Genomic DNA, 23,372 nt, shown 5'->3' on the forward strand with positions numbered 1-23,372 from the left:
CGAAAAGCAATAAATCGATAAGTTTTTGCTTTAAACAGTTAATTATACTTTAAATATATTTTAAAATGTTTTATCTTTGCCCACACATTTACTCTTTCCAGTGCTCTTCATTCTTTTGTGTGTCCATCTAGAATCATCTTGTTTCTCCATAAAGAACTACTTAAAAAAAGTCTTTAGTGAAGATGATAAGCCTCCTCAGCTCTTGTTTGTCTGAAAAAAAACCCCAAACTTTATTTTGCCTTCATTTTTGAAGGAATTTTTTGGTTGTTTTTTTGCTTTTTGAAAGATATGATGTTTCCATCCTAGCACTTTAAAAACATCTTTCTGTTGTGTGTGTGTGTGTGTGTGTTTTCTGTTGTGTTTTGGCTTGTGTGATTCCTTCTTTTCAAGTTCTTATTTGGAAATAATTTCAAACTTACAAAAATTTACAAAAATAATAGTGCTTCCATATACCTTTCACTGTGCTTCCATACATCACATAACCCTAGGACCATGATCAAAACTAGAAAATTATACTGGTACAATATTATATTGATGTTATTCAAGTCTTATCAATGGTCCCACTCCTCCCCTTCAACCACACTTGTCACCAGTCGCAATGACAGTTATTTATTACAAGAGGGGAACCGGGGGAGGACTGGGGGGAACCTCTCACTCCTTTCTGTGGGGTCCCTGGTGCCCGAGTCAGACGCGCTGTGGCTCCAGGCGGCGTCCCCTTAGGTCGGATTCACAACCTTGCCCAGGAAGAGGCTGCTCCACGTGAAGTCATCGAAGATCATGACAATGAAGGGCCGGTCGAAGCGGATAGTGAGAGGCTCGGGCGCCGAGTTCCGGTGGACCTGGGTGCGGGCGGCTGCCTCCACGCCCCTCTCATCCAGTTGCAGCGTGGCCTTATGGACCACCTGGTGGGAACAGACAGAGCGTGGAGGATGAGCACCTGCTGCGTGGGCGGAGCTTTCCGAGCCTCTTGGCTCCGACTCCTCCCACTCTCAGTTTTCTGGATGGCGAAGCTGAGGCTCAGAGAAGGTCACTTGCTGGCTCCTCATCTACGTGGCAGTCCCAGGACTAGCGCTGGGGTCTGTCCACCTCTGGAACCCAGGCCACACTTAGACTTTCTCCCTAGAGAGTGGGCAGCTGGAGCCGACCCATGGAGAGCAAGGGACTTGGGACTGAAACTGGACTTCAGCGTCCATATCGGGCTCCCCTTACCGGGTCCTGGGCTGGTGGAGGGACACCTCGTTCCTTCTCCACTCTGCCAGGAATTGAGAGGGTTCAATTTATGCAAAATGCTTGTGCCCACTCTGTAGGGAAAAGGCTCATCTTTGCCTGCTGAAACATCCTTTGTTTTGATCAAAATTAGAAGATATTCTCAAGTCAGTAAAACGCTTGAGTAGCTTGCATCAAAAGCCTTGGAAAGGTCAGAACTGGCTGATTAAATAACACCACCTACGGGACAGGACTCTCACTGACGGAGCAGCAGGGAATCAGAGGCTCAGAATGCTCTGTAAGTAGGCTAGGGAGAAGCTCAGCGGGGCTAGGAACCCCTGCAATGCGTTCTGGGAATATGAGGTTTTGAGTCAAATGTCAGGCTATTTACTAGCTCTGTGACCTGAGAAACTAGGGTAACACCCACCTCGTAAGGAGGTAGCTGTTTGACTGAGTTCTTCACACACAGGCATTTTATTGAGCACATACTGTGTGCCGACATCATGATGGTCAAAGTCCGTGTGCACGAGGGAGGGGGCTACTGCCACCACAGCTTTCTCCTGTCCCCTCTCCTGTTTTGTCACCCACAGGACTGTAAGATCCTGTGAGGGCAGGGCCACGTCTGAGGCATACCCAGTGTCTAGCACAGTTTGGGGCACATAGAACATGTTCAGTAAATATTTTCTGAATGAATGAATAACAGAACATAAAGCTGAAGGATGGAGATAAAGACCGTCGTTGGATAGAACATTCAGTGTGATCTCACACAGACATTTCCTCTTTGCTGGGGGCTGCTCACAGCCCTGCCATGATGACTTTGTCTTCCACAGTGCCCCCTCTGTGTGGCCTGGCAGAACGGTGGACGCCTGAGCTGTGGTGCCCCCTTGTCACTAGCTTCCTCTGTGACCTTGGGGACATCAAGTTCTTGCTGAGCTTTCATTTAGCCTGTTGTAAAACTAGGGGCTTGGACAAGACCTCTCAGCCTGGGGCCTAGAAGCCTATTCATGAATGGGCTCCATGTTGCTTATTATTATTTGTATTGTGAATTTGGGGGGAAAAGAAGGATGGGCTCTAGAGACCCCTACCTTTGACAGCTTCGGCAGGGCCTCTTGGGTGATGCCTGAGAAATGTGCCCGGTTGTTGAGCAAGTCTGCAATGCCCATGTCCCCCATGATGCCCCCGAGGTCGTAGCCTCCGGAAATGGAGACCTTCGGGATGTACAGGTCCACCAGGCTGTTCGGGGTAAGCAGATGGGGTTAGACTTCCCCAGGGCTGGGCCCGGCCAGCCAGATTCCCGTTTCCCATGTGATCCCTCCAGACCCTGCCTCCCAGCCAGACCTCCCAGCTCTTTCAGGACAGGGGAAGGAACAGAACAAGAAGCAGGATCTGCCTCTCCCTCCATCACACAGGCATCTTCCTCTCTGGGTCTCTGAATTGCAAAGTCCTTTCTTCTCAGCTCTTTCTTTGAGCTGATTCCACCTGATCCAGCTAAACTACCAGACACTGAAGCAAAGAATACCTAAAGAAGTCCTTGTGGGCAAAAGAAATAAAAGCAAAAATAAACAAATGGAACTGAATCAAACTTATAAGCTTTTGCACAGTGTTTAAAACCATAAACAAAACAAAAAGACAACCTATGGACTGGAGAAAATATTTGCAAATGATGCTACTGACAAGGGCTTAATTTCCAAAATATACAAGCAGGTCAAACAACTCAATATCAAAAAACTAAACAACCCAATCAAAAAATGGGGAGAAGACCTAAATAGACATTTCTCCAAAGAAGACATACAAATGGCCAAGAGGTACGTGAAAAGATGCTCAACATCACTAATTATTAGAGAAATACAAGTCAAAACTACAATGAGGTATCACCTTACACCAGTCAGAATGGCCATCATTAAAAAGTCTACAAATAATAAATGCTGGAGAGGGTGTGGAGAAAAGGGAACCCTCCTACAGTGTTGGTGGGAATGTAAATTGGTGCAGCCACTATGGAAAACAGTATGGAGGTTCCTTAAAAAACTAAAAATAGAGTTACTGTATGATCCAGCAATTCCACTCCTGGACATATATCCAGAAAAGATGAAAACTCTAATTCAAAAAAGATACATGCACCCCAATGTTCACATCAGCACTATTTACTATAACCAAGACATGGAAGGAACCTAAGTATCCATCAACAGATGAATGGATAAAGAAGATGTGGCATATATATATATATATATATATATATATATATATATATATATATACACACACACATACACACACACAATGGAATATTAGTCAGCCATAAAAAGAATGAAATAATGCCATTTGCAGCAATATGCTTGGACCTAGAGAATATCATACTAAGTGCAGTAAGTCAGACAGCGAAAGACAAATGTTATATGATATTACATATGTGGAATCTAAAAAATAATACAAATGAACTCATTTACAAGACAGAAAGAGAACACAGACATAGAAAACAAACATAGCTATGAAAGGGAAGAGGCGGGAGGGATAAAGTAGGAGTATGGGATTAACAGATACACACTACCATACATGAAATAGATAAACAACAAGGATTTATGGGGGACAAGCACAGGGAACTGTATTCATTATCTTGTAATAACCTATAATGGAAAAGAATGAAAAAAAGGATATATATATATATATATATATATATATATATATATATATATATAACAGAATCACTTTGCTGTACACCTGAAACTAACACAGTATTGTAAATCAATTATACTTCAATTAAAAAAGAGAAAAAACAAGAAGTCCTGTGGTCCCCCAAGCACCCCCTGGCAGAAGTGGAGGAGTGGAGGGAACATGCGGCTGGGAACAGGGGTCCTGGCCCCAGCCAGGCCGCTAATGCTGTGTGGCTTTAGCCAAGTCCTGTCCCTCTCTGTGCTAGTCCTCATCTACACAGCAAGGGAGAGAGAAGATGCCTGAACCCTCAAGTCAGTGATAGGGCACCGGCTCTCCAGAGGGTGGAGGGAAGGCATGAGACGTCTGCACTTGAGCACAAGCTGCTCTGGGGAGGTCTGGAGGCTGGCAACCCGGTGGAAGTGAGGAGGAATCCAAGGCCAGTGGGGCGTATGACTTCTCTAGATGGGAAATGGCAACAGAAGGTAAGGGAGGCCGACCCATACCCAGCATTTGGCTGACCTTCCTGACCTCCTTTATCTCGTCTAATCCGAGCAGGCACATACAGCCTTACAAACTGGAGTCATCATCTTTAACTTCCAGATTGAGAGACTGAAACAAAAAAAGCTGAGGGGCTTTCCCTGGTGGCGCAGTGGTTGAGAGTCCACCTGCCGATGCAGGGGACACGGGTTCATGCCCCGGTCTGGGAGGATCCCACATGCCGCGGAGCGGCTGGGCCCGTTAGCCATGGCCGCTGAGCCTGCGCGTCCGGAGCCTGTGCTCCGCAACGGGAGAGGCCACAACAGTGAGAGGCCCATGTATAGCAAAAAAAAAAAAAAAAAAAAAAGATTTTTAAATAGGTGTTAGAAAACCAAAAGAGAGAGAAAAAAAAAAGGGTATATTAGCACAGGCATAGGAAAACAAAAATGGAGGGCTTCCTTGGTGGCGCAGTGGTTGAGAGTCCGCCTGCCGATTCAGGGGACACGGGTTCGTGCCCCGGTCCGGGAGGATCCCACATGCCGCGGAGCGGCTAGGCCCGTGAGCCATGGCCGCCGAGCCTGTGCGTCCGGAGCCTGTGCTCCGCGACGGGAGAGGCCACAACAGTGAGAGGCCCAAGTACCACCAAAAAAAAAAAATGCTGAGGAATTTCCCCAAAGTCACACCGCTGGGAAGCAGCAGGACCGTGAAGAAACCAGGACTAGTTAAATTGGAGCCCCACCGCCCCAACTCGGAGAGCTGTCCCACGACCTGCGCGGGCAGCAGTGAGGGGACGGGACGGCGGAGCAAGGGGACTGAGAGGGAGGCTCTCGCGAGAGCGCCGCGTGAGTGGGACCCAGAGGCTGCCGGGGGAGGTGGGGTGTCATCTGGGACCTGAAGGATGCTGAGCTCGGATGCACCGGAGAGCCTGGTGGGGAAGGGCGTGGTGGTGCTGGGAGGGGTGAGGAGGGAGAAGGGGCTGTGCAAGCGTGCAGGTGAGCCGTAGGCCACAGCGCTGAGATGAACGAGAGAACTCATGATGTCTAAAGGTGCGAAGTTTTACCTTGAATGTTTTTTTAAAAAATCTAGAAGAAAATGGTACGTGTTGCTGACTAATGTTGTTTAAGTATTTTAGTGAAGAGATTATTTTTGGAGTAAAGAGAAGGGGTATCCTTCGCCTTATTTTCAACACACTAGGGTTCAGAATTTGAATCACGGTGCATTGTCACTACATGGTGGCACTGTATCTGAATTACAGGTTCCCTTCGAGGGGTGGGAGTGAAGTGGAGTGGGACGGTTGACCTGAAAAGCTGGCAAATGGCCTCCCTGACTTGACTGGTGCCATTTCCTCTTCCATGCACTCTCTCGGGGAGGTTGGCACTTTCTGAACTTCTACTCAGGCTTAAGGCACAGTTCAAAGTGAAAGCAATCTGCTCTGCAGCCCTTTCTCCATTCCTCTGGGTTAGAGTCCGGCGTCCCACCCTCCCTCAAATTGTACACATTATGTGTCTCCTTCCCTGTCTTGCTCTGACAGAGCTTATGACATTGTACCACTATTAATTCCACCAGAATCCGTTTTCTGCTCTAGAGTGCATCCCTTCGGCTGAGCTTAGTGCATGGTGCATAGCAATTGCTTCCATATATATATTGAATGAATGAATGAATGAATGAATGACATGGTGCCTGGCCCACGAGGCTTCCTGAGCGCCTCTAGATCCAAGTGCTGGCTCCTTCCCCTACAGCCCTCTTCCCTTTGAGTCTGCACCCCGCCACCCAGCTCCCATGTTGGTTGGCTCCTTCACAGACAGAACTCTAATCTCCCAAGAGTGAGGACCATCTTCTCAGGAACATCTGCTCCCTCCTCCAATGTGAGGATCAGAGCTGGACACAAGCTTGACTCTAATTTTGATTCCCCTCTAGCTCAGAGGGTCCTGGGAAAATGAGTTTATTACGTACTTATGTCCTTACTTTCTTACTTATTTACTGATTGATTGATGGAAGAAGCATTAGATTCCCTGAGTGACTTAACCATTTGTAGGCTTTGCGTTGGTTCCAGGGTCATTACAGTGGTCATACAGTGGTCATTTTCATTATATCTTTTTCTGGTCTCCCAGGAATCTTTAGCGGTGCTTGGTCTCAGGTAAGCAATATAATAAAATGGATCAGTGCGGGCTGGGTGATGGGTGAATTCAGCTTAAGAAAAAGATGAAAGATGTGATAATACAGAGGGTGGCTATCAACCTGCTGGGGAAGGAGGACCTCACTTGGTGGAATGCCCCAAAGTATCAATAGCTCAGTGTTAATCGACAGAAAGATAAATAAGTGTGACCTCTAGATCAGAGGACCCAGCAGACAGGAAAATAATGAGCCCTGGAAGGCGAGTCTGGGGGAGGAAGGACGGCCAGGTGCACCCCTTTTCCACTTGCCCCACTTTCTGGGGACACGTCCAACTGCAGAAATCAACACAGCTGGCTGGAGGGCTTACCTGTTGGTCAGGGACTTGGACCACCTCTGAATGGTGTCCCGGCTCAGCATGGCAATGACCGTGTCCATCTTCCCCTTGACCGGGAGGACAAAGAAGACGGTCTCGTTGCCTGTGTAGTCCAGCTGTACCAGCTGGCAGGGGAGCACCGAGTCGTTCAGGTACTTGACGGTGCTCGACTGGAACATCATGGGCACCTTCACCGTGGTCGTCTCATTCACGTAGAAGTTATCTTCCCTGGTGCTTTCCAGGTGGAAGGAGTGTGCCCACGTGCCTGGGAAGAGGGGGGAGGGGGAGGGGAGGAGACAGACCTGTGACAACAGGAGGAAAACGCAACTTGGGTGGCAGCAGAGGGCCAGGGGTGACCGCCAAGCAAGTTACACAGTGGCCTCGCTCAACCTGGAAGGCCCCCACCAGAGCTGCTGGAATTTGCTAAGATATGAAATTCCCAGAGGTTTAAAGCCTGTTCCATCCTCTACCCTTTGGGATGGCTTGAGGATTAGCACGATGTCTGAGACTGACCTCTAAAAATGGAAAGAGGGAGAGAACAGAGAATGCTGGCCCTAGGATTTGGGAGTAGGATTCAGTAGGATTCAGACTTGGTCTTGTTGCTCCCGCCCTGGTGTGGATTCTGGACTGGAGGGCTCTGGAGGTGGTGCTGGGGAACCGACCATCCATTCCATCCCCACCCCCTGATGTCTGGCGACAGAAGCCCAGCAGGCAGTTTGGCCGCCCAGTCAAATGTACCCACTTTCTTGCAGGAGGCTCCTTGCCTCCCGAGTGGCCCTGAGGGCCACAGTACATTTCCCAGAGGCAGAATCAGGGCGAGATGAGTCCTTCAAGGTTACAGACTCCCACCACAGCTAGACCCGACTCCACTCCACCACGTTCCATGATGTCATTATGCAACGTTTGTTCCCCTTGTGATGGGGAACTCACTACCTAACAGATGGGACTTTCCACTACTGGTCAATGCTGAAGGGAAGGCAACTGCTCCTTAGATGAAGCCAAAGCCTGCCTGATTGTAATGCCTGCCGACTGAGCCTCTTTGGCCCTTGAGTTTATTCCGGAGTCCTCTTATAAGTGATAGATCTTTGGATATTTAGATATGGATTGAGTCTCACCAGGGCCTCATCTGCTCTAGGTTAAGTCTCCCCAGGTCTGGAGATGACTGAGGACCCTGAGTCCAGCAGGTCCTGAGTGTCCTGGCTGCCCTTGACCTCCAGCCCAGAAGCCCTTGTGAGGTCACTGTTTCCCAACTGAGGCTGCCTGAAAGTGGCCAGAGCATAGCCACAGGCAGACATTTCTCTATCCCTCTGTCTGTGGGATCTCTGGACCATGAAGCCAGAACTCTTGGTTCTGAGCCAGCCTCAACCCCCTGGAAGGGTTACTAAGGGTGACCATGGGCAGTGACCAGAGGATGTAGGGAAAAGAGCAATGGATGTGGAGCGTGGAGACCCAGGGGCTGTGCCTGGTCCATCCCTAATGACTGAGGCTGTCTCACAGCAAATGAGATAATTTGCGGGTTCTCAAACCATCTTCTAAAGGAAGTCTGGGGTCCTCAGAATTGAAGGGGGGAGTGCTTTGTGGCTAACTTGTCCAACTCAAAACCAAAAAAATGTAGATAAAATATTTTTCAGTGCTAGGTTTTTCATCCTTAGAAGTTTGCTGTGTGCTTTTTACTGAGTATTTCTTTTCTAGAAGCAAGTATAATGTATATCCAGATGTATATTTGTTTATTTGGTATTGGTATTAGAACTACCAATGTATATTTGGTTTGGCAGAAAACCAAATACAGAATGGGATCTAACCTCTACTTTAAGGGATTTTTTTTTGTTGTTGAAAATTCTTGAGTTAGGAGAACTTACGGTACAGAAACCTAAGAGTTTATGAAGGGAAATTGGAGAGAGCAGGATGAGTCCCTGGAAAATCTTTTATCAATATTTCTAATGTTCTCCAAAAAAAGAGCTGTCAAGACAGTCCACTAAGTAAGGAACATGCCAGGGACACTGTACGTGTCCTAAGTTTAGTGATGAGAGCCACACCATTCTTCATTTCTATTTATTATCCTGGCGTGCTGGAAACATTTCAGAGTATCTCTCAGCTTAAACAGGGCTTGTTATTTAGCTTTTCCTGATCACAGGAAATCTGTGTACAAACAGGCAGCCCACACTCCTGTCAATGTTTGTTCCTGCATTCAAATGTTCAAATCCTCTCTGATTTTATTACCAGGAACTACTGTTTTCCATCAGCTCAGCTCCACTGTGGTCATGAGAATGCTTAGAAACTGTGAGAGCAAAGCAGTGCGCCAAATGACACCCTGCCAGCCCCTGTCCTGCCAGCCCCCGCTCAGGCTCCTCGCAGGCTCAGGAGGGCCCTCTCTCTCTCTCTGGGTTTTCTGTGCTCTTCTCCCCAGACTGTGCAACCACTTTGGAGTTACTTCCATTTGCCAAGCACTATGCAAATGCACTGACCTCCCAAAGAGATGAGGATGCCATGCACAAGAGTGAATAGTCTAGTGGGAGAGATGGCCTGGAGAATTCATGGGAGCATCCAGAAACATTTCCAGGCAAACATTCCCTGACTCCTTGGCCCCCCAGGGTCAGGTGTAAAGAATATTGCCTTTTGTGTGGGACCACAGAAGATCTTAAATAGCCAAAGCCATCTTGAGAAAGAACATAGCTGGAGGCATCACACCTCCTGATTTCAAACTGTATTATAAAGCTATAGTAATCAAACAGTATGGTACAGGCATAAGGACAGACACATAGACCAATGGAACAGAATTGAAAGCCTAGATATAACCCCTCCCCTATATAGTCAACTAAGATATGACAGGGGAACCAAGAATACTGAGTGGGGAAAAGATAACCTCTTCAATAAATGGTGCTGAGAAAACTGGATATTCACATGCAAAAGAATGAAACTGGACCCCTATCTTACATCATTCACAAAAACTAACTTGAAATACGTTAAAGACTTAAACATAAGACCTGAAACCATAAAACTCCTAGAAGAAAATGGAGGGAAAAAGGAACTCTTTGATATTAGTCTTAGCTATGATATTTTTTTTGAATATGACACCAAAGGCATAAGCAACAGAAGGAAAAATAAACAAGTGGATTCACATCAAACTAAAAAGCTTCTGCACAGCAAAGGATATAATCAATAAAGTGAAAAGGCAACCTATGGAATGGAAGAAAATATTTGCGAAACATAAATTTGATAAGGGGGTAATATCCAAAAATATATAAAGAACTCATACAACCTCAATAGCAAAAAAAAAAAAAAAAAAAAAAAAAGCCCCAAATAATCAACTTAAAAAATGGGCAGAGGACTTGAAAAGATTTTTTTTCCAAAGAAGATGTACAAATGTACATCTTTTTTCCAAAGAAGATGTACAAATGTACAAAAGTACAAGAAAAGGTGCTCAAAATCACAAATCAAGGAAATGCGAATTAAAACCACAATAGCACTTCACATCTATCAGAATGGCTATTATCAAAAAGAAAAGAGAAAACAATTGCCAGCAAGGATGTGAAGAAAAGGGCACCCTTGTGCACCATTGGTGGGAATGTAAATTCGTGCAGCCATTATGGAGAACAGTATGGAGGTTCCTCAAAAAATTAAAAATAGAACTACCATATGCTCCAGCAATTCCACTTCTAGGTATATATCAGAAGGAAATGAACCCACTATACTAAAGAGATATCTGCACTCCCATGTTCATTGCAGCATTATTCACAATAGCCAAGATGTGGAAACAATCAAGTGTCCATCAGTAGATGAATGGATAAAGAAAAGTGTGTGTATACATACACACACACACACACACACCCCAAATGGAATATTACTAAGCCATAAAAAGAAGAGAATCCTGCCATTTGCAGCAACATGGATGAACCTTGAGGGCATTAGGCTACGTGAAATAAGGCAGACAGAGAAAGACAAATACTGTACGCCCTCACTTATATATGGAATCTAAAAATACAGAATTTATAGAAACAGAGAAAAGAATGATGGGGTAGGAGGTTCGGAGAAGTGGGTAAAGGTGGTCAAAGGTACAAACTTCCAGTTATAAGATGAATAAGTTCTGGGGAATCTAATGCACAGCATGGTACTACAGTTAATAATACTGTATCATATACCTAAAAGTTGCTAAGAGAGCAGATATTAAAAATCCTCACCCCCCTGGCCCCAACACTCAAAGGTAACTGTGAGGTGATGGATGTGTTAACTAACCTTATCTGGGTAATCATCTCACCATATATATATTGATATATATATATATCAAATCATCCCATTGTATACCTTAAGCTTACATGATAAGTCATTTATATCTCAATAAAGTGGGAGAAAAAAGAAAATGCTGCCTTTGCTGGTCAGTCTCTCACCCTCACTACCATCCAAGAAGGGAAGCCTTTGCCAGGTGGGTTCCCAGACTTGTGTTGGAGAATAGACAGAGAAAGACCAAGAGGCAGGAGGACAGCTCACCAAGATGCTAAGTCTGTCCAGGTAATAAAGACCTGGGGGAGGGAATGGGTCCAGTTGGCTAATGGGGGGCCCTGAGTGAGAGCTGGGGAGGAGAGAAATGGGCATATGGGATAATCTTTATGTTGTTGAGAAACACATTAAATATTATACTTTATTTTTTGGCTGTTTTACCTGCAGTTCTTTGTATATAACTACTTAATTGAAACTGAACCACTTGGGTCCAGGTTTACACATTCTAACAAGATGCTTATTAAAATTGGGTGTGGGCAAACTGCAGAGGATGCATATGAGAGACAAAGATTTGCTGGAGAGAATCAGGGGAGGCTTCATGGAGGTGGTGACTTTTGAGCCAAGATTTGAAGGGTGGGTAGAAGTTTTAGGCAGTCAGACAACTTGAGGGAGGGCTCAGGGGACAGAATGGGCATGGGCCTTGTGTCAGGCAGAATGCCCTCCCACCCCAAGGATGTCCTAATCCTTGCAACCTGTGAATATGTTATGTTACATGGCAAGAGGAAATTAAGGCTGCTAATCAACTGACTTTGAGTTGAGGAGAATTTTCTGGATTATCCAGGTGGGCCCACTGTAATCACAAGCATCCTTAAAAGTAAAAGAGGATGGCAGGAGGGTCAGAGTCAGAAAGAAGAAGTGATGGAAGTAGAGGTCAGAGCAATGCGATTACTAGCTCTGAAGAGGGAAGGGGGCCTCAAGCCAAGGAACGCAGGTAGCTTCTACAGGCTGGAACAGATCCTCCCCTAGAGCCTCCAGAAGGAACACACCCTGGCATCACCTTGACTTTAACCCAGAGTGGCCCTTTTTGGACTTCTGACATCCAGAATTGTAAGGTAATAAATTGGTGCTGTTTTAAGCCACCAAGTTTGTGGCAATTTGTCACAGTGGCAATAGGGAGCTAATACAGGCTTCCAAGGGGATAGTCATGCTCAAAGACATGAAAGGAATTTGGTGTGATTGGATATTGTGTGTGTGTGTGTGTGTGTGTGTGTGTGTGTCTGCTGTGTATTGGGAACTTGTATAGGGGAAAATGTTGAGACCTGAGTCTGGACAAGGCAGAAGCAGCAGATGATTTCTCAACCTTGGGACTCTAGCCATTTGGAGGCAGATATCACTGTGGGGGGCTGTTCTGTGCATTGTAGGACATTGAGCATTCTCCTTCGCCTCTACCCACAAGATGCCAGTGGCACACCCCACCCCACCCCCAGTTGTTACAACTCACAATGTCTCTAGACATTGCCAAATGTCCCTGAGGGTGGATGGGGGTGGGAATCACCCTGGGTTGAGGACCACTGCTGTAGACTAAGGACTGTAGATCTCATTCTCGAGGATAATATATCCCCAAATTACCTGCTCCTCAAAACTACTGGGGAAGGGGGCCTTGTTAAAAATACACATTCTAGGACATTCTTGCATCAGTTTTGCTCTAGTAGATCTGGTGTGGGCTCTGGAATTTGTAATTTTAACAGGTCTCCGTGGTGATTTTTATGGACAGGCATTTTGGAAAACTTTGCTCTGAACTGGTGAGGTGGGGCTGTGGTTTGGCTGAGAGGGGTCTTGACTGGAGCTGGCTCGGGAAGTGCGTGCAGGAAGGCTTATGGGCCGTCTGGAAGTTCCTGAGGGTGGTGGCTGTGTCTGTCTGGTTCTAGGCTCTATTTCCGGCCTCTGACCAAGTGCCTGACTCACAGCCAGAACTTGGCCAATATTTGTAGACCACTAGGCAGCCAGACTGTTCGTGGTTACATGTTTGGGCCTTGAAACAACCTGCAAGGGCTTGGGCAAGTTGCTCTACTAGGTGTCATTTTGATTCTTGGTAAGGATGATATAATTTTACCTTTCTAATAGTATCAAGAGTACACCCTTAATTTTGATGGTTTTTACTATCCTTGGCAACAGTAGATGGGGCCTTGTCAGAATAGGATGGGTGAGGGGTACCTTTAAAGAAGATGTAGTTGACCAGGATGAGCATGGCTGAGCTATCTTGCTCCGAGAACAAGTCCACAATTTTCCCTTGTGTCTTATTTTTGATATACTCGTTGATTTGTCTGCTGGCTCCTGCCCAGTCCTGGAAATCTGCAGTCAAGGCCTCCAACTCATAGTAGTGCTTGGTGTCTGCTGAGAATGACTCCAGAAGTTCCAGGCTGTGGTCAAGGAACATGGCATTGCCCATGGTCATTTCCAAGGTGGTGTTTGACTCCCTGAGGAGGTGGTGGAGATGCCGGAAGCCCTGGTGGATCTCGGCTTCGGACATCTCAGTGAGGTTGAAGCCCAGGCCTTGGAGAAGCTGCTCCCGTGTGTAGCCTCTGGCGCCCAGGGACAGCATAGCCAAGGCTGTGGAGATGCTCACAGGGGAGATGAAGACATTCTTGCCCGGAGCTGAGGCCACTAAGTGCTTATACAGGGTAAAGGCAAAGTCAACGTTGTTTGGAGCCAAGTGCCGGTGAGGGTTCCTCATGCTCATGTCAGTGTCAGGGTCCTTAGCCTGGATGGTCCAGAGCCCACTGGTAGACAGCCAGAGGAGACAGATGTACAGGGTGAACAGCATTGTTCAGGATGGCCAGGCCCTGGAACATCAGAAATGCTCATTAGATGATGTGGGGCCTCCGAGACAGTGGGGCATGGTGAGCAGAAGACCCCACTGAAGACCCCCCTCAAGCCCCAATTTCTTCTTCCACATTGGCTGTGTGACCTGGGGCAAGTCAGGACTCTGGGCCTCAATTTCCTCACCTGAAACTATGAATTACACCTGCTATGATTTATCAAATACCTACCAAGTTTCCAAAATGTTGCCTCACCAACAATAAAGTATATATGATTATTTGATTTCAGGTAGGCAGAAGTGGAAGCTCAGAAAAGTTAAATATCCACCCAGTTGATATATTCAAAGTACTGAAAGAAATAAACTATCCACCAAGAATACTATATCAGGCAAAACTGTCCTTCAAAAGTGAGGGAGAAATTAAGACATTCCTGGATAAACAAAAGCTGAGGGAGTTCATTACCACTAGACCTCTCCCACGAGAAATGCTAAAGGCAGTACTTCTGGTTAAAATGAAAGAACACCAGAAAGTAAATAGAATCTGTAAGAAGAAATAAAGATCTCTGCTAAAGGTAAATATATGAACAAGTATCAAAGCTAGTATTATTGTGATTTTGGTTTGTAATTCCACTTTTTATTTTCTATGTGATTTAAAAGACTAATGCATAAAAAGTAATTATTCATATATGTTTTGGGACCCACAATGAATAAAGATGTAATTTGTGACTTAACTGAAAGGATGTGGGAATGGAGCTATACAGGAGCGATTTTTGTATGCTACTGAAGTTTATCTGGCATAAATTCAAATGAGAGTGTTATAACTTTAGGATGTTAAATGTAATTTACATGATAACCAGAAAGAAAATAGTTATATAGAGTATGCACAAAAGGAAGTGAGAAGGGAATTAAAATGCTTCACTACAAAAAATCAACTAAACACAAAAGAAGACAGTAATTCAGGAAATAAAGGACAAAAAAACCTGTAAGGCATACAGAAAACAAATAGGAAAATGATAGAGTAGTCCCTCCACATGAGTAATTACTTTAATGTAAATGGATACAATTCTCCAATCAAAAGACAGAGATTGACAGAATGGGTTAAAAAAAGAAACAACTATATGCACACTACAGAAGACTCATTTTAGATCCAAAGGCACAGATATGACAGTGAAAGGATGGAAAAAGATATTCCATGTAAAGAGACACCAAAGGAGAGTGCAGCTAGCAGAAGAAAGAAAACCATAAAGATTAAAGCCCAGATAAATAAATAGAAAATAGAAAAAAGAGAGAAAAATCAATGAAACCAAAATATAATATATCTAATCAATATAGTATTATATAGTAAGATAACATAATATAATAATATAGCATGACATAATTATAACATAATATAATATAATGTCATCTTCAAAGAGATTAACAAAATTGACAAGCCTTTAGCTAGACTGAGTAAGAAAAAGAGAGAGACGTCTCAAATAACTAAAATCAGAAATGAAAGTAGGGGCATTACTACCTATTCTACAGAAATTTTTAAAAATTCTGAGAATACTATGAAAAAATTGAAAATGACACACCAACAAATTGGTTAACCTAGATGAAATGGAAAATTTTTAGAAACACAAAACATATCAAAATTAAACCTCAAAGAAATAGAATATCTGAATAGACCTATAAATAGTAAGGAAACTGAATCAGTAATTGAAAACCTCCCAAAAAAAGAAAAGTCCAGGAACATGGCTTCAATTTTGAATTCTACCGAACATTTAAAGAAGAATTCACACAAATTCTCCTCAAACTCCTTCAAAAAAATTAAGGAGGAGGGAACACTTCCTGACTCATTCTTTGCCCTGATACCAAAGCCAAAGACACCATAAGAAAAGAAAACTACAGACAAATATTGCTTATGAACATTGATGCAAAAATCCTCAACAAAATGCTAGCAAATAGAATTCAGCAGTGTACCTAAAGGATTTTACACTATGACCAAGTGGGATTTATTCCTGAAATGCAAGGATGGTTCTACCTACAGAAATTGCTCAATGTAAATACCACATTAAAAGAATGAAGGAAAATAATCATATGATCATCTCAATTGATGCAGTAAAAGCATTTGACAAAATTCAACATCCCCTTTCATGTTAAAAACACTCAACAAACTGGGAGGTGAAGGAAACTACTTCAGCATAATAAAAGCCATATATGAAAGGCCCACAGCTAACATCTTACTCAATGGTGAAAGACTGAAAGCTTTTCATCTCAGATTCAGAACAAGACAGGATGCCTGCTTTTGCCTCTTCTATTTAACACAGTATTGGAAATTCTAGCCAGAGAAATAAGGCAAGCCAAAGAAATAAAATGCATCCAAATTGGGAAGGAAGAAGTAAAATTATCTCTGTACACAGCCAACACAATCTTATACATAGAAAACCCTAAAGACAACAAAAAACTTATGAGAACCAATAAATTCAACAAATAAGTGGGATACAAAATCAACACACAAAAATCAGTTCTGTTTCCATATACGAACAATGAGCAATCTGAAAAAGAAATTAAGGGAACAATTCCATTTATAATAAAATTAAAAAGAATAAAATACCTAGGAGTTGAATTAACCAAGGAGGTTAAAGACTTGTACACTGAGAACTGCAAAACGTTGCTGAAAGAACAGAACCCGTGTCCCCTGCATTGGCAGGCGGACTCTCAACCACTGCACCACCAGGGAAGCCCGCAGCAAGATCTGTTTTGATCCACCTCCTAGACTATGAAAATAAAAACAAAAATAAACAAGTAGTCCCTAATTAAACTTAAAACCTTTTGACTAGCACAGGAACTCATCAACAAAACAAAAAGAAAACCCACAGAATGGGAGAAAATAAGTTCCAGTCATGACTTGGTCTTTCTGGTGACACCCCACCCCCAACCTGAAGTCATCCAGGAGCTCACCCAGAGTTGCCTCATTAGAGCAAAGGACACCGCAGTCACCCAGGAAATTCAAGGGATTTTGGAGCTCTGCCGCAGGAAGCAGGGTCAAAGACCAAATATTAGAAAAAAAATATTAGAAAAAAAGATGCTTCTAATGTTCTTATCACTTAGGAAATGACAAGGGTTTTAGGAGCTCTGCACCAGGAACCAGGGGCAGAGATCAGTACGTATTTTTTTCTATATTTCACAGTGGTATATGCCCGCGGTTGAATACTATTCAACCTTCAAAAAAATGAAATTCTGATACATGCTACAGCATGGATGAATGAACATTGAAGACATTATGCTAAGTGAAATAAGCCAGTCACAAAAGACAAATATTGTGTGATTCCACTCACATGAGAGCCCTAGAGCAGTCAAATTCATAGAAACAGAAAGTAGAATCGTGGTTAACAGAGGCTGGGGGGAGGGGGAAATGTGGAGTTAGGGTTTAATGGGTAGAGTTTCAGTTTGGGATGATGAAAAAGTCCTGGAGATGAATAGTGGTGATGGTTTCACAACAATGTGAATGTACTTAATACCAGAGAACTGTACACTTACACCTAGTTGAAATGCTCAATCTTTGTATATCTTACCACAATACAAAATTAATTATAAGCCATGAAAAGTGTTTGATAAGAGCAATTCAAAAAATGCAGCCAAGCTCAGAATCAGTAAGTCGACACTCTGTCTGCAAGGCCAGTGGTCCCAAGCTCTGAGCTTTATGGAACCCCCTGTATCCCCATAAAGAAGGGATACTTATAGGAGAAACTGGTTCCCCTGCACCACCCCACCTACAGGACTAGCCATGCTGGGAGGGGGCTGGGAACCCACAGTAAAACCAGTCCCAGGAGAATGCGTGCACGTTGCGTGTGGGAAGCCCTGGTCTGCTCTGGAGCACCCCCGAGGCCTTTTCCCTGGCCTGCTCCAAACCCAGAACCTCACGAGAGTGGGGTGCAAACACACCCCTGACCTCCCTCAGCCCTCCTCCAACCCTCCCCGCCTGTCTCCCTCCATGTGGTAGAAAACAAGAAGAGATATGGAAACATATGTCTATGTATAACTGATTCACTTTGTTATAAAGCAGAAACTAACACACCATTGTAAAGCAATTATACTCCAATACAGATGTAAAAAACAAAACAAACAAACAAAAAGAACAAGCAAATTCCTTGCTTCTTGGCTTTGATAACAGCCCTGACACCCTGTCCCCTCCCTCCCCAGCCGCCTGGCTTTACAGACAGTTCTCCTTTTTCCTGGGCTTTGTGGCAGACCAAGTCGAATGAGGATCTCAGCATTGCTATTCATGACCTAGGTGACATAGGTGCACTGTTTAAAACTCTGCCCGTTTCCTTGGCATAAAATAGAGTTGATAATAATACCCGCCCCAGGCCTGGCCCATTTACCTTCTAAATTGCTGGGGTTTGTCTTCGCTTCTCCAGTCTCAGGACACAGCCCAAGTTCGGGGCTTGGCATCTCTCCCAGTCGCCCCTTCCCCGCCCCCACCTGTTCTCCTTGTCTCCTGCTCACCTCCTGCCAACTTTCCTTTTCTCTGCAACTAGGGCATCTTTCCAAAATCAGGCAGATGGGCCATTCTCCTGCGGAAAAGCTTTCAGTGACACCCATTGCCTGCAGGCAGAGCTGATCCTCACGGACGTGGCCCAGGGAGTCCTCATGCCCCGTCCCTGGTAACAGCACCACCCCCAGCATCAAATCTGGTCTCTTGAAGTCTCAGTCACAGCAACACTGGGTGTCTTGGGATGTCCTCCCAGCACGTATCAGACTTTCATCCCTCTGCCTGGGTCAGGCCAGGGAGGTCATTCCATTCCCCAATGTTTGCAGAGCCCGGCTCTGGCTTGAGAGCTGGGGACAAAGATGGGCCTGTTCCAGTCCTGCTCCATGTGGCTCCACTCTGTCGGCCTATCCCCTCCTTGTCATGCCTGGCTCACTGCCTCTTGTCCTTTGGCACGCAGGTCCTGGGTCACCTCCTCCAGGAAGCCCTACTGTGTGCTTCTCTCTGTCACTGCCCCCATCAGACTGTAGTGAAATCTTTGCTTCAGCCCTAGCCACCTCCACACCTCCACCTCTTTGGTCCCTTCTTGGGCAAGGACCCCATGCAGTTCACAGCCTGGAACAAGATGGGCTTGCCCCCAGTAGAAGTTCTTTTCCCTTCCCTTCTCTACCTGCTGTCTCTGAGATTTTGTGCCTCATCCCCTCCTGTGCTAATCCTCCAAGATGGGGTTTAAAACTCTACCCACCTCATAAGACTTTTGTGAATATCAGTCACAGCTGTTATCAGTGCTTTCTTCAGTGACCTCACTTCATGGGTCATCCTGGGCCCATTGTACAGATGAAAAAACTGAGGCCCAGGGAGTAAAAGCTGAGATTCCAAGCCCTGCCATCTGACTCTGGAGCCTGTGCCATGCTGTTCTGCCTTTCTCTAGAGTGAAACAGCTCTCTGAAAAGTACCCAGCAACGTAAAAATGCAGAGTATCAATATTATCCATGAATTTCATTTCATGTGTGTCCTCCTTGTCCCTCATTTTTGAAGTCACACACGCAGTAAACACCCACTGTGCTCTGTTTTTCCAAATGCACCCCATAAGCCAGGTATAGTCCCAGGTACAGTCCTAGGCCCTGTGCATTTAAACCTCATACCATGTGGTGTAATGCTGGTAGTTCCGTTCTATCTGCAGGATCCTTGCCCCAGGTCACTGAGGGAGGAGGTGTGTGTGATTCTGTAGGATGCACAGTCTGTGCTGTGTCAGCCGGGCAATGCTCTCTCCTGCCTGTGTCCCCGGCAGAGGCGTTGTGTTGGGCTGATCCATCCCAGCTCTCAGACTCCATCTCTGAGGCTGTTATGGCTGTTTGGCTGGCCTTAGGAGCATCATGCGATGGCTGGGAATGGCTCTTAGTTCAATGTCAGTCCCTGCAAGGCAGGAGCCCAGGAGAAATAAAAACCCCTGTGGGTAGCCCACAGACTCTGAAAAACCCTCCCCAGGGTTGCCTCTGATCACTGCTGGTTGCCCTAATGCTCAATGCCCCATTAAAAAAAAAAATTAAACGAGCAGGACACAGTCATGGCTTCGTTCTGGAGGCTGGGCAGGAGCCGGGGGGATGGAGAGTCCTTAGCTGTTACTCACGGTCTGCAGTGGGCTCAGGCTGCAACTGCTGGCTTGGTCCTGCTGTCCTGGATCCTGTCATGTGTACAGTAAGCCGGCGGGGCGGCTGCTGCTAAATCTTGTTTGCCAGCTTTCCTGCTGGTTAATGGTTAGAGGGGGGCCAGTGGCCTTCACCATTTGGTGGTCCCCTCCCCCAAGTCATGAACCAATGGGAGCCTTTTCCAGGAAATTTGAGTAAACACAGCAATACTGCGAATTAAGTTTCTTCGGCATACAGTTCCCTGAGGTTTTATTTTTTGATATCAAAATGTAGCTGGAGTTGCGTCAGTGTTTGTGGTTGCCCAGGGGCAGCTGGCACAGGAGGCACAGGTGCCCTTTAGCACGATGGTGCTGACAGCTGTGAAGAACCAGGTGCTGAGCTTGGGCTGGGAATGAGACCAGCAAGGTCCTGCCTTCAAGGGGAGCAATGGTCTGATGGGAAAGACAGACATGGAATAAAAGCGGCCCAGTGCTTTGCATGGATTATCTCACTTAGTCTTCACAATGACTCTATGAAATGGATTCTATTATTATTATCACCCTTCTCTAGATGGGGAAACGGAGGCACATGACGCTTAAGTGAGCTGCTCTTGAGGTTCGAATCCAAGACCATTTAACTCTGAAATCTAGCACCTTCACTTCCCTCTTCCCCACATTTTTATTCATCAGTTCTCTTTTGATTGCAGGTGATAGATGAGGTTCAAACAGCTTTAAAGCAAAAAAGAACATTTATTGGGTCTCCTGAAGGAGAGTTCTGAAGTGTGGAGGGGGGGCGCTTCAGGCCTGGCTGGATCCAGAGGTCCCAAGATGGTCATCAAATCTCTGTCTCTTTAAAAAAAAAAAATCTTTCTTAGTTCTGCTTTCCTGCTTTAGTCTCTCTGTGGTGGAGACAAAGGCGGCCACTGCAGCTACAGGTTATTTGGGTCTAACTGGTTATTGGATATCAGAAGCAGAGAGAGACTCACTTTTTTACGGTGTTCATATCAGCCCCCCCAAAAGACATGATTGCCCATCCTTGGACTGATAAAGTGTGCAGAAGAATAGGGCATTGTGCATGGCCAGCTAGGGTCCCGTGCCCTCTGCTGGGTTGATGGTGCCATTACTACCCTGCAGGTATGAGGGGAGATGTTCCCATGAGGCCCACAACTGTGTCAAGAGTTTTGGGGGCCCTTCAGTTTTATTAATAGTTATTGGTCTTTTCAAGTTTTTTATTCCTTAAGCCAATTATAGAATTTATAACTAGGAATTTACTATTTTTCAAATCTCTGTCATATCAGTAATTATTTTTAATTTTTGTTGGTTCTATGTTTTATTTATGTATTTCCTCTCTCTCTCTTTTTTTTTTTCCTTGATGAGTCTTGTTAGTCTATCTAGCTAATTAATCTTTTCAGAGGACCAGATTTTAGTTTTGTTAATCCTTATTGGTTTTTTAAAGTCTATATTTCATTGATTTCTGCTTTTATTTTTATTTTTTACCATCCTTTCACATTCTCTGAATTTTCCTCTGTTTGCTCTTTTTCTATTTTCTTGAGTTAAATGCTTAGCTTTCTTACTTTTTTAACATTTCTGCTATCCATATAAATATATTTAAAGTTTTCATCTAAAAACTGACTTAACTATGTCCCACAAATATTCCCATTGTTATTTTTTTTCTAAATATTTCTTAATTTCCCTTATGGTTTCACTTTTAACCCAGGGATAGTTTAATAATATGTCATTTTATGTATTTAGAATTTTAGGCTACTCTTCTGTTATCAACCTTTATTTATATTTCATTATGATAAAAAATATCATGTATATGATATTGAACATTTGGAATTTATTGAGGTTTTTTTGCAATCACATATGGTCTATTTTTGTAAATATTCCATATTTTCTTATGAAATATTGGGCATTACCTGTTTGATATGCATATATATGTATATGCATAATGCTTAAACTTATTATTTTATTCACCTCTTTCATATCTATGTGGATTCCTTATTTACTTGAGCTTTCAAGTTCTCAATAGGGAATGTTAAAACCTCCAATCACAATTGTTCATTTATTTATCTGTCAGTTGTTGGTTGACATACTTTGCAATGGACACACTGTGACAGAGTGACTCCTGTAACTCTTTGTTCTGGCAATATTTGCCCTTTGAGTTTATCTTGCTCTTTGTCCTTGGAGCACACCACACAATTCTTAAAGGTCTTCAGCAAGAAGCTCCTCACAGGGTTTGGGATGGTCCCTGAAAGACCAGCAAATCATTATCCATGACTTAATGCAGTGCCGAGGTCCTTAACTGGAGGAAATGTGCTATGAGGGACATTATTGGGACAATTGACAAAATTAGAATATGGATGGTATGTTAGAGAAAAATATTGTACCAGTGCTAGATTTCCTGAAGTTAATAGCTTTACTAAGAAAATAATATCCCAAATTCTTAGGATATGTACATGGAAGTATTTAAGGGTAAATGGTCATGATGTATAAAATTTACTCTCAAATGATTCTTTAAAAAAAATATGTACACACACACACACATACATACATGCATATACACACATGGGGTTGCTGTGAAGACTGGACTGAACCGTGAGCCTAGCACAGCCGTGGGCACGTGGCAAGGCCTCATTCAAGAGAAGTGTTGGGGCTTCCCTGGTGGTGCAGTAGTTGAGAATCTGCCTGCTGATGCAGGGGACACGGGTTCGAGCCCTGGTCTGGGAGGATCCCACATGCCGTGGAGCAACTGGGCCCGTGAGCCACAACTACTGAGCCTGTGCGTCTGGAGCCTGTGCTCCGCAACGGGAGAGGCCGCGACAGTGAGAGGCCTGCGCACCGCGATGAAGAGTGGCCCCCGCTTGCCACAACTAGAGAAAGCCCTCGCACAGAAACGAAGACCCAACACAGCAAAAATAAATAAATTAATTAATAAACTCCTACCCCCAACATCTAAAAAAAAAAAAAGAGAAGTGGTGTTAGAACTGTTATTTTATCTCCCCCGTTCCCCATGGAGTGTGGGATTCTGTTTAGATAGTGCCTGACTAGAAGTCCTTTTCTTTAATCATCAACCTCTTAGCCCCTTAAAATAGAAAAATAATTTTAAAAAATAGAAGAACATTTTTTCAGAAGCACTGTTGAGTCAGACGTCTGTGTGTTCCCAGTTCCCTGCTGGTCTGTGCCCACCAGGCCCTAGCTAGTGGCCTCCAGGTGAGTGGGACCTGCTCCCTGCTTACCAGGAGGCCCACTTCAGTTGTTCCCTCTGGGTTAGTCACTGCTGCATCTGGGTCTCATTTGGGAAAGATGTATCTTTCAGGGTTCACCCCAAATCCAGGGAGAAGCTTCTGGCTGAAGCCCTCTTTGAACGAGCATCTCCTCCTCTGAAATTACCCCCATTACAGACGTGTTGCTGTTG

At 44.6% G+C, this 23,372-nt stretch overlaps 1 protein-coding gene across 1 annotated transcript; it reads right to left on the reverse strand.

Moving 5' to 3' along the window:
- Positions 1 to 600: 600 nt before the first annotated feature.
- SERPINA6 (serpin family A member 6) lies at positions 601 to 20,001 on the reverse strand. The gene is made up of 5 exons (XM_081230044.1): positions 19,958 to 20,001; positions 13,250 to 13,878; positions 6,815 to 7,085; positions 2,292 to 2,439; positions 601 to 902 (listed from the first exon to the last, which is right to left on the reverse strand). The coding sequence occupies exons 2-5, from the start codon at positions 13,857 to 13,859 to the stop codon at positions 717 to 719; spliced, it is 1,215 nt and encodes a 404-aa protein (XP_081086170.1). The 5' UTR covers positions 13,860 to 13,878; positions 19,958 to 20,001; the 3' UTR covers positions 601 to 716.
- Positions 20,002 to 23,372: the final 3,371 nt, after the last annotated feature.

The sequence above is a fragment of the Mesoplodon bidens genome (genome assembly GCF_964165515.1).
Source record: "Mesoplodon bidens genome assembly, chromosome: 3".
NCBI classification, from domain to species: Eukaryota; Metazoa; Chordata; class Mammalia; order Artiodactyla; family Ziphiidae; genus Mesoplodon; species Mesoplodon bidens.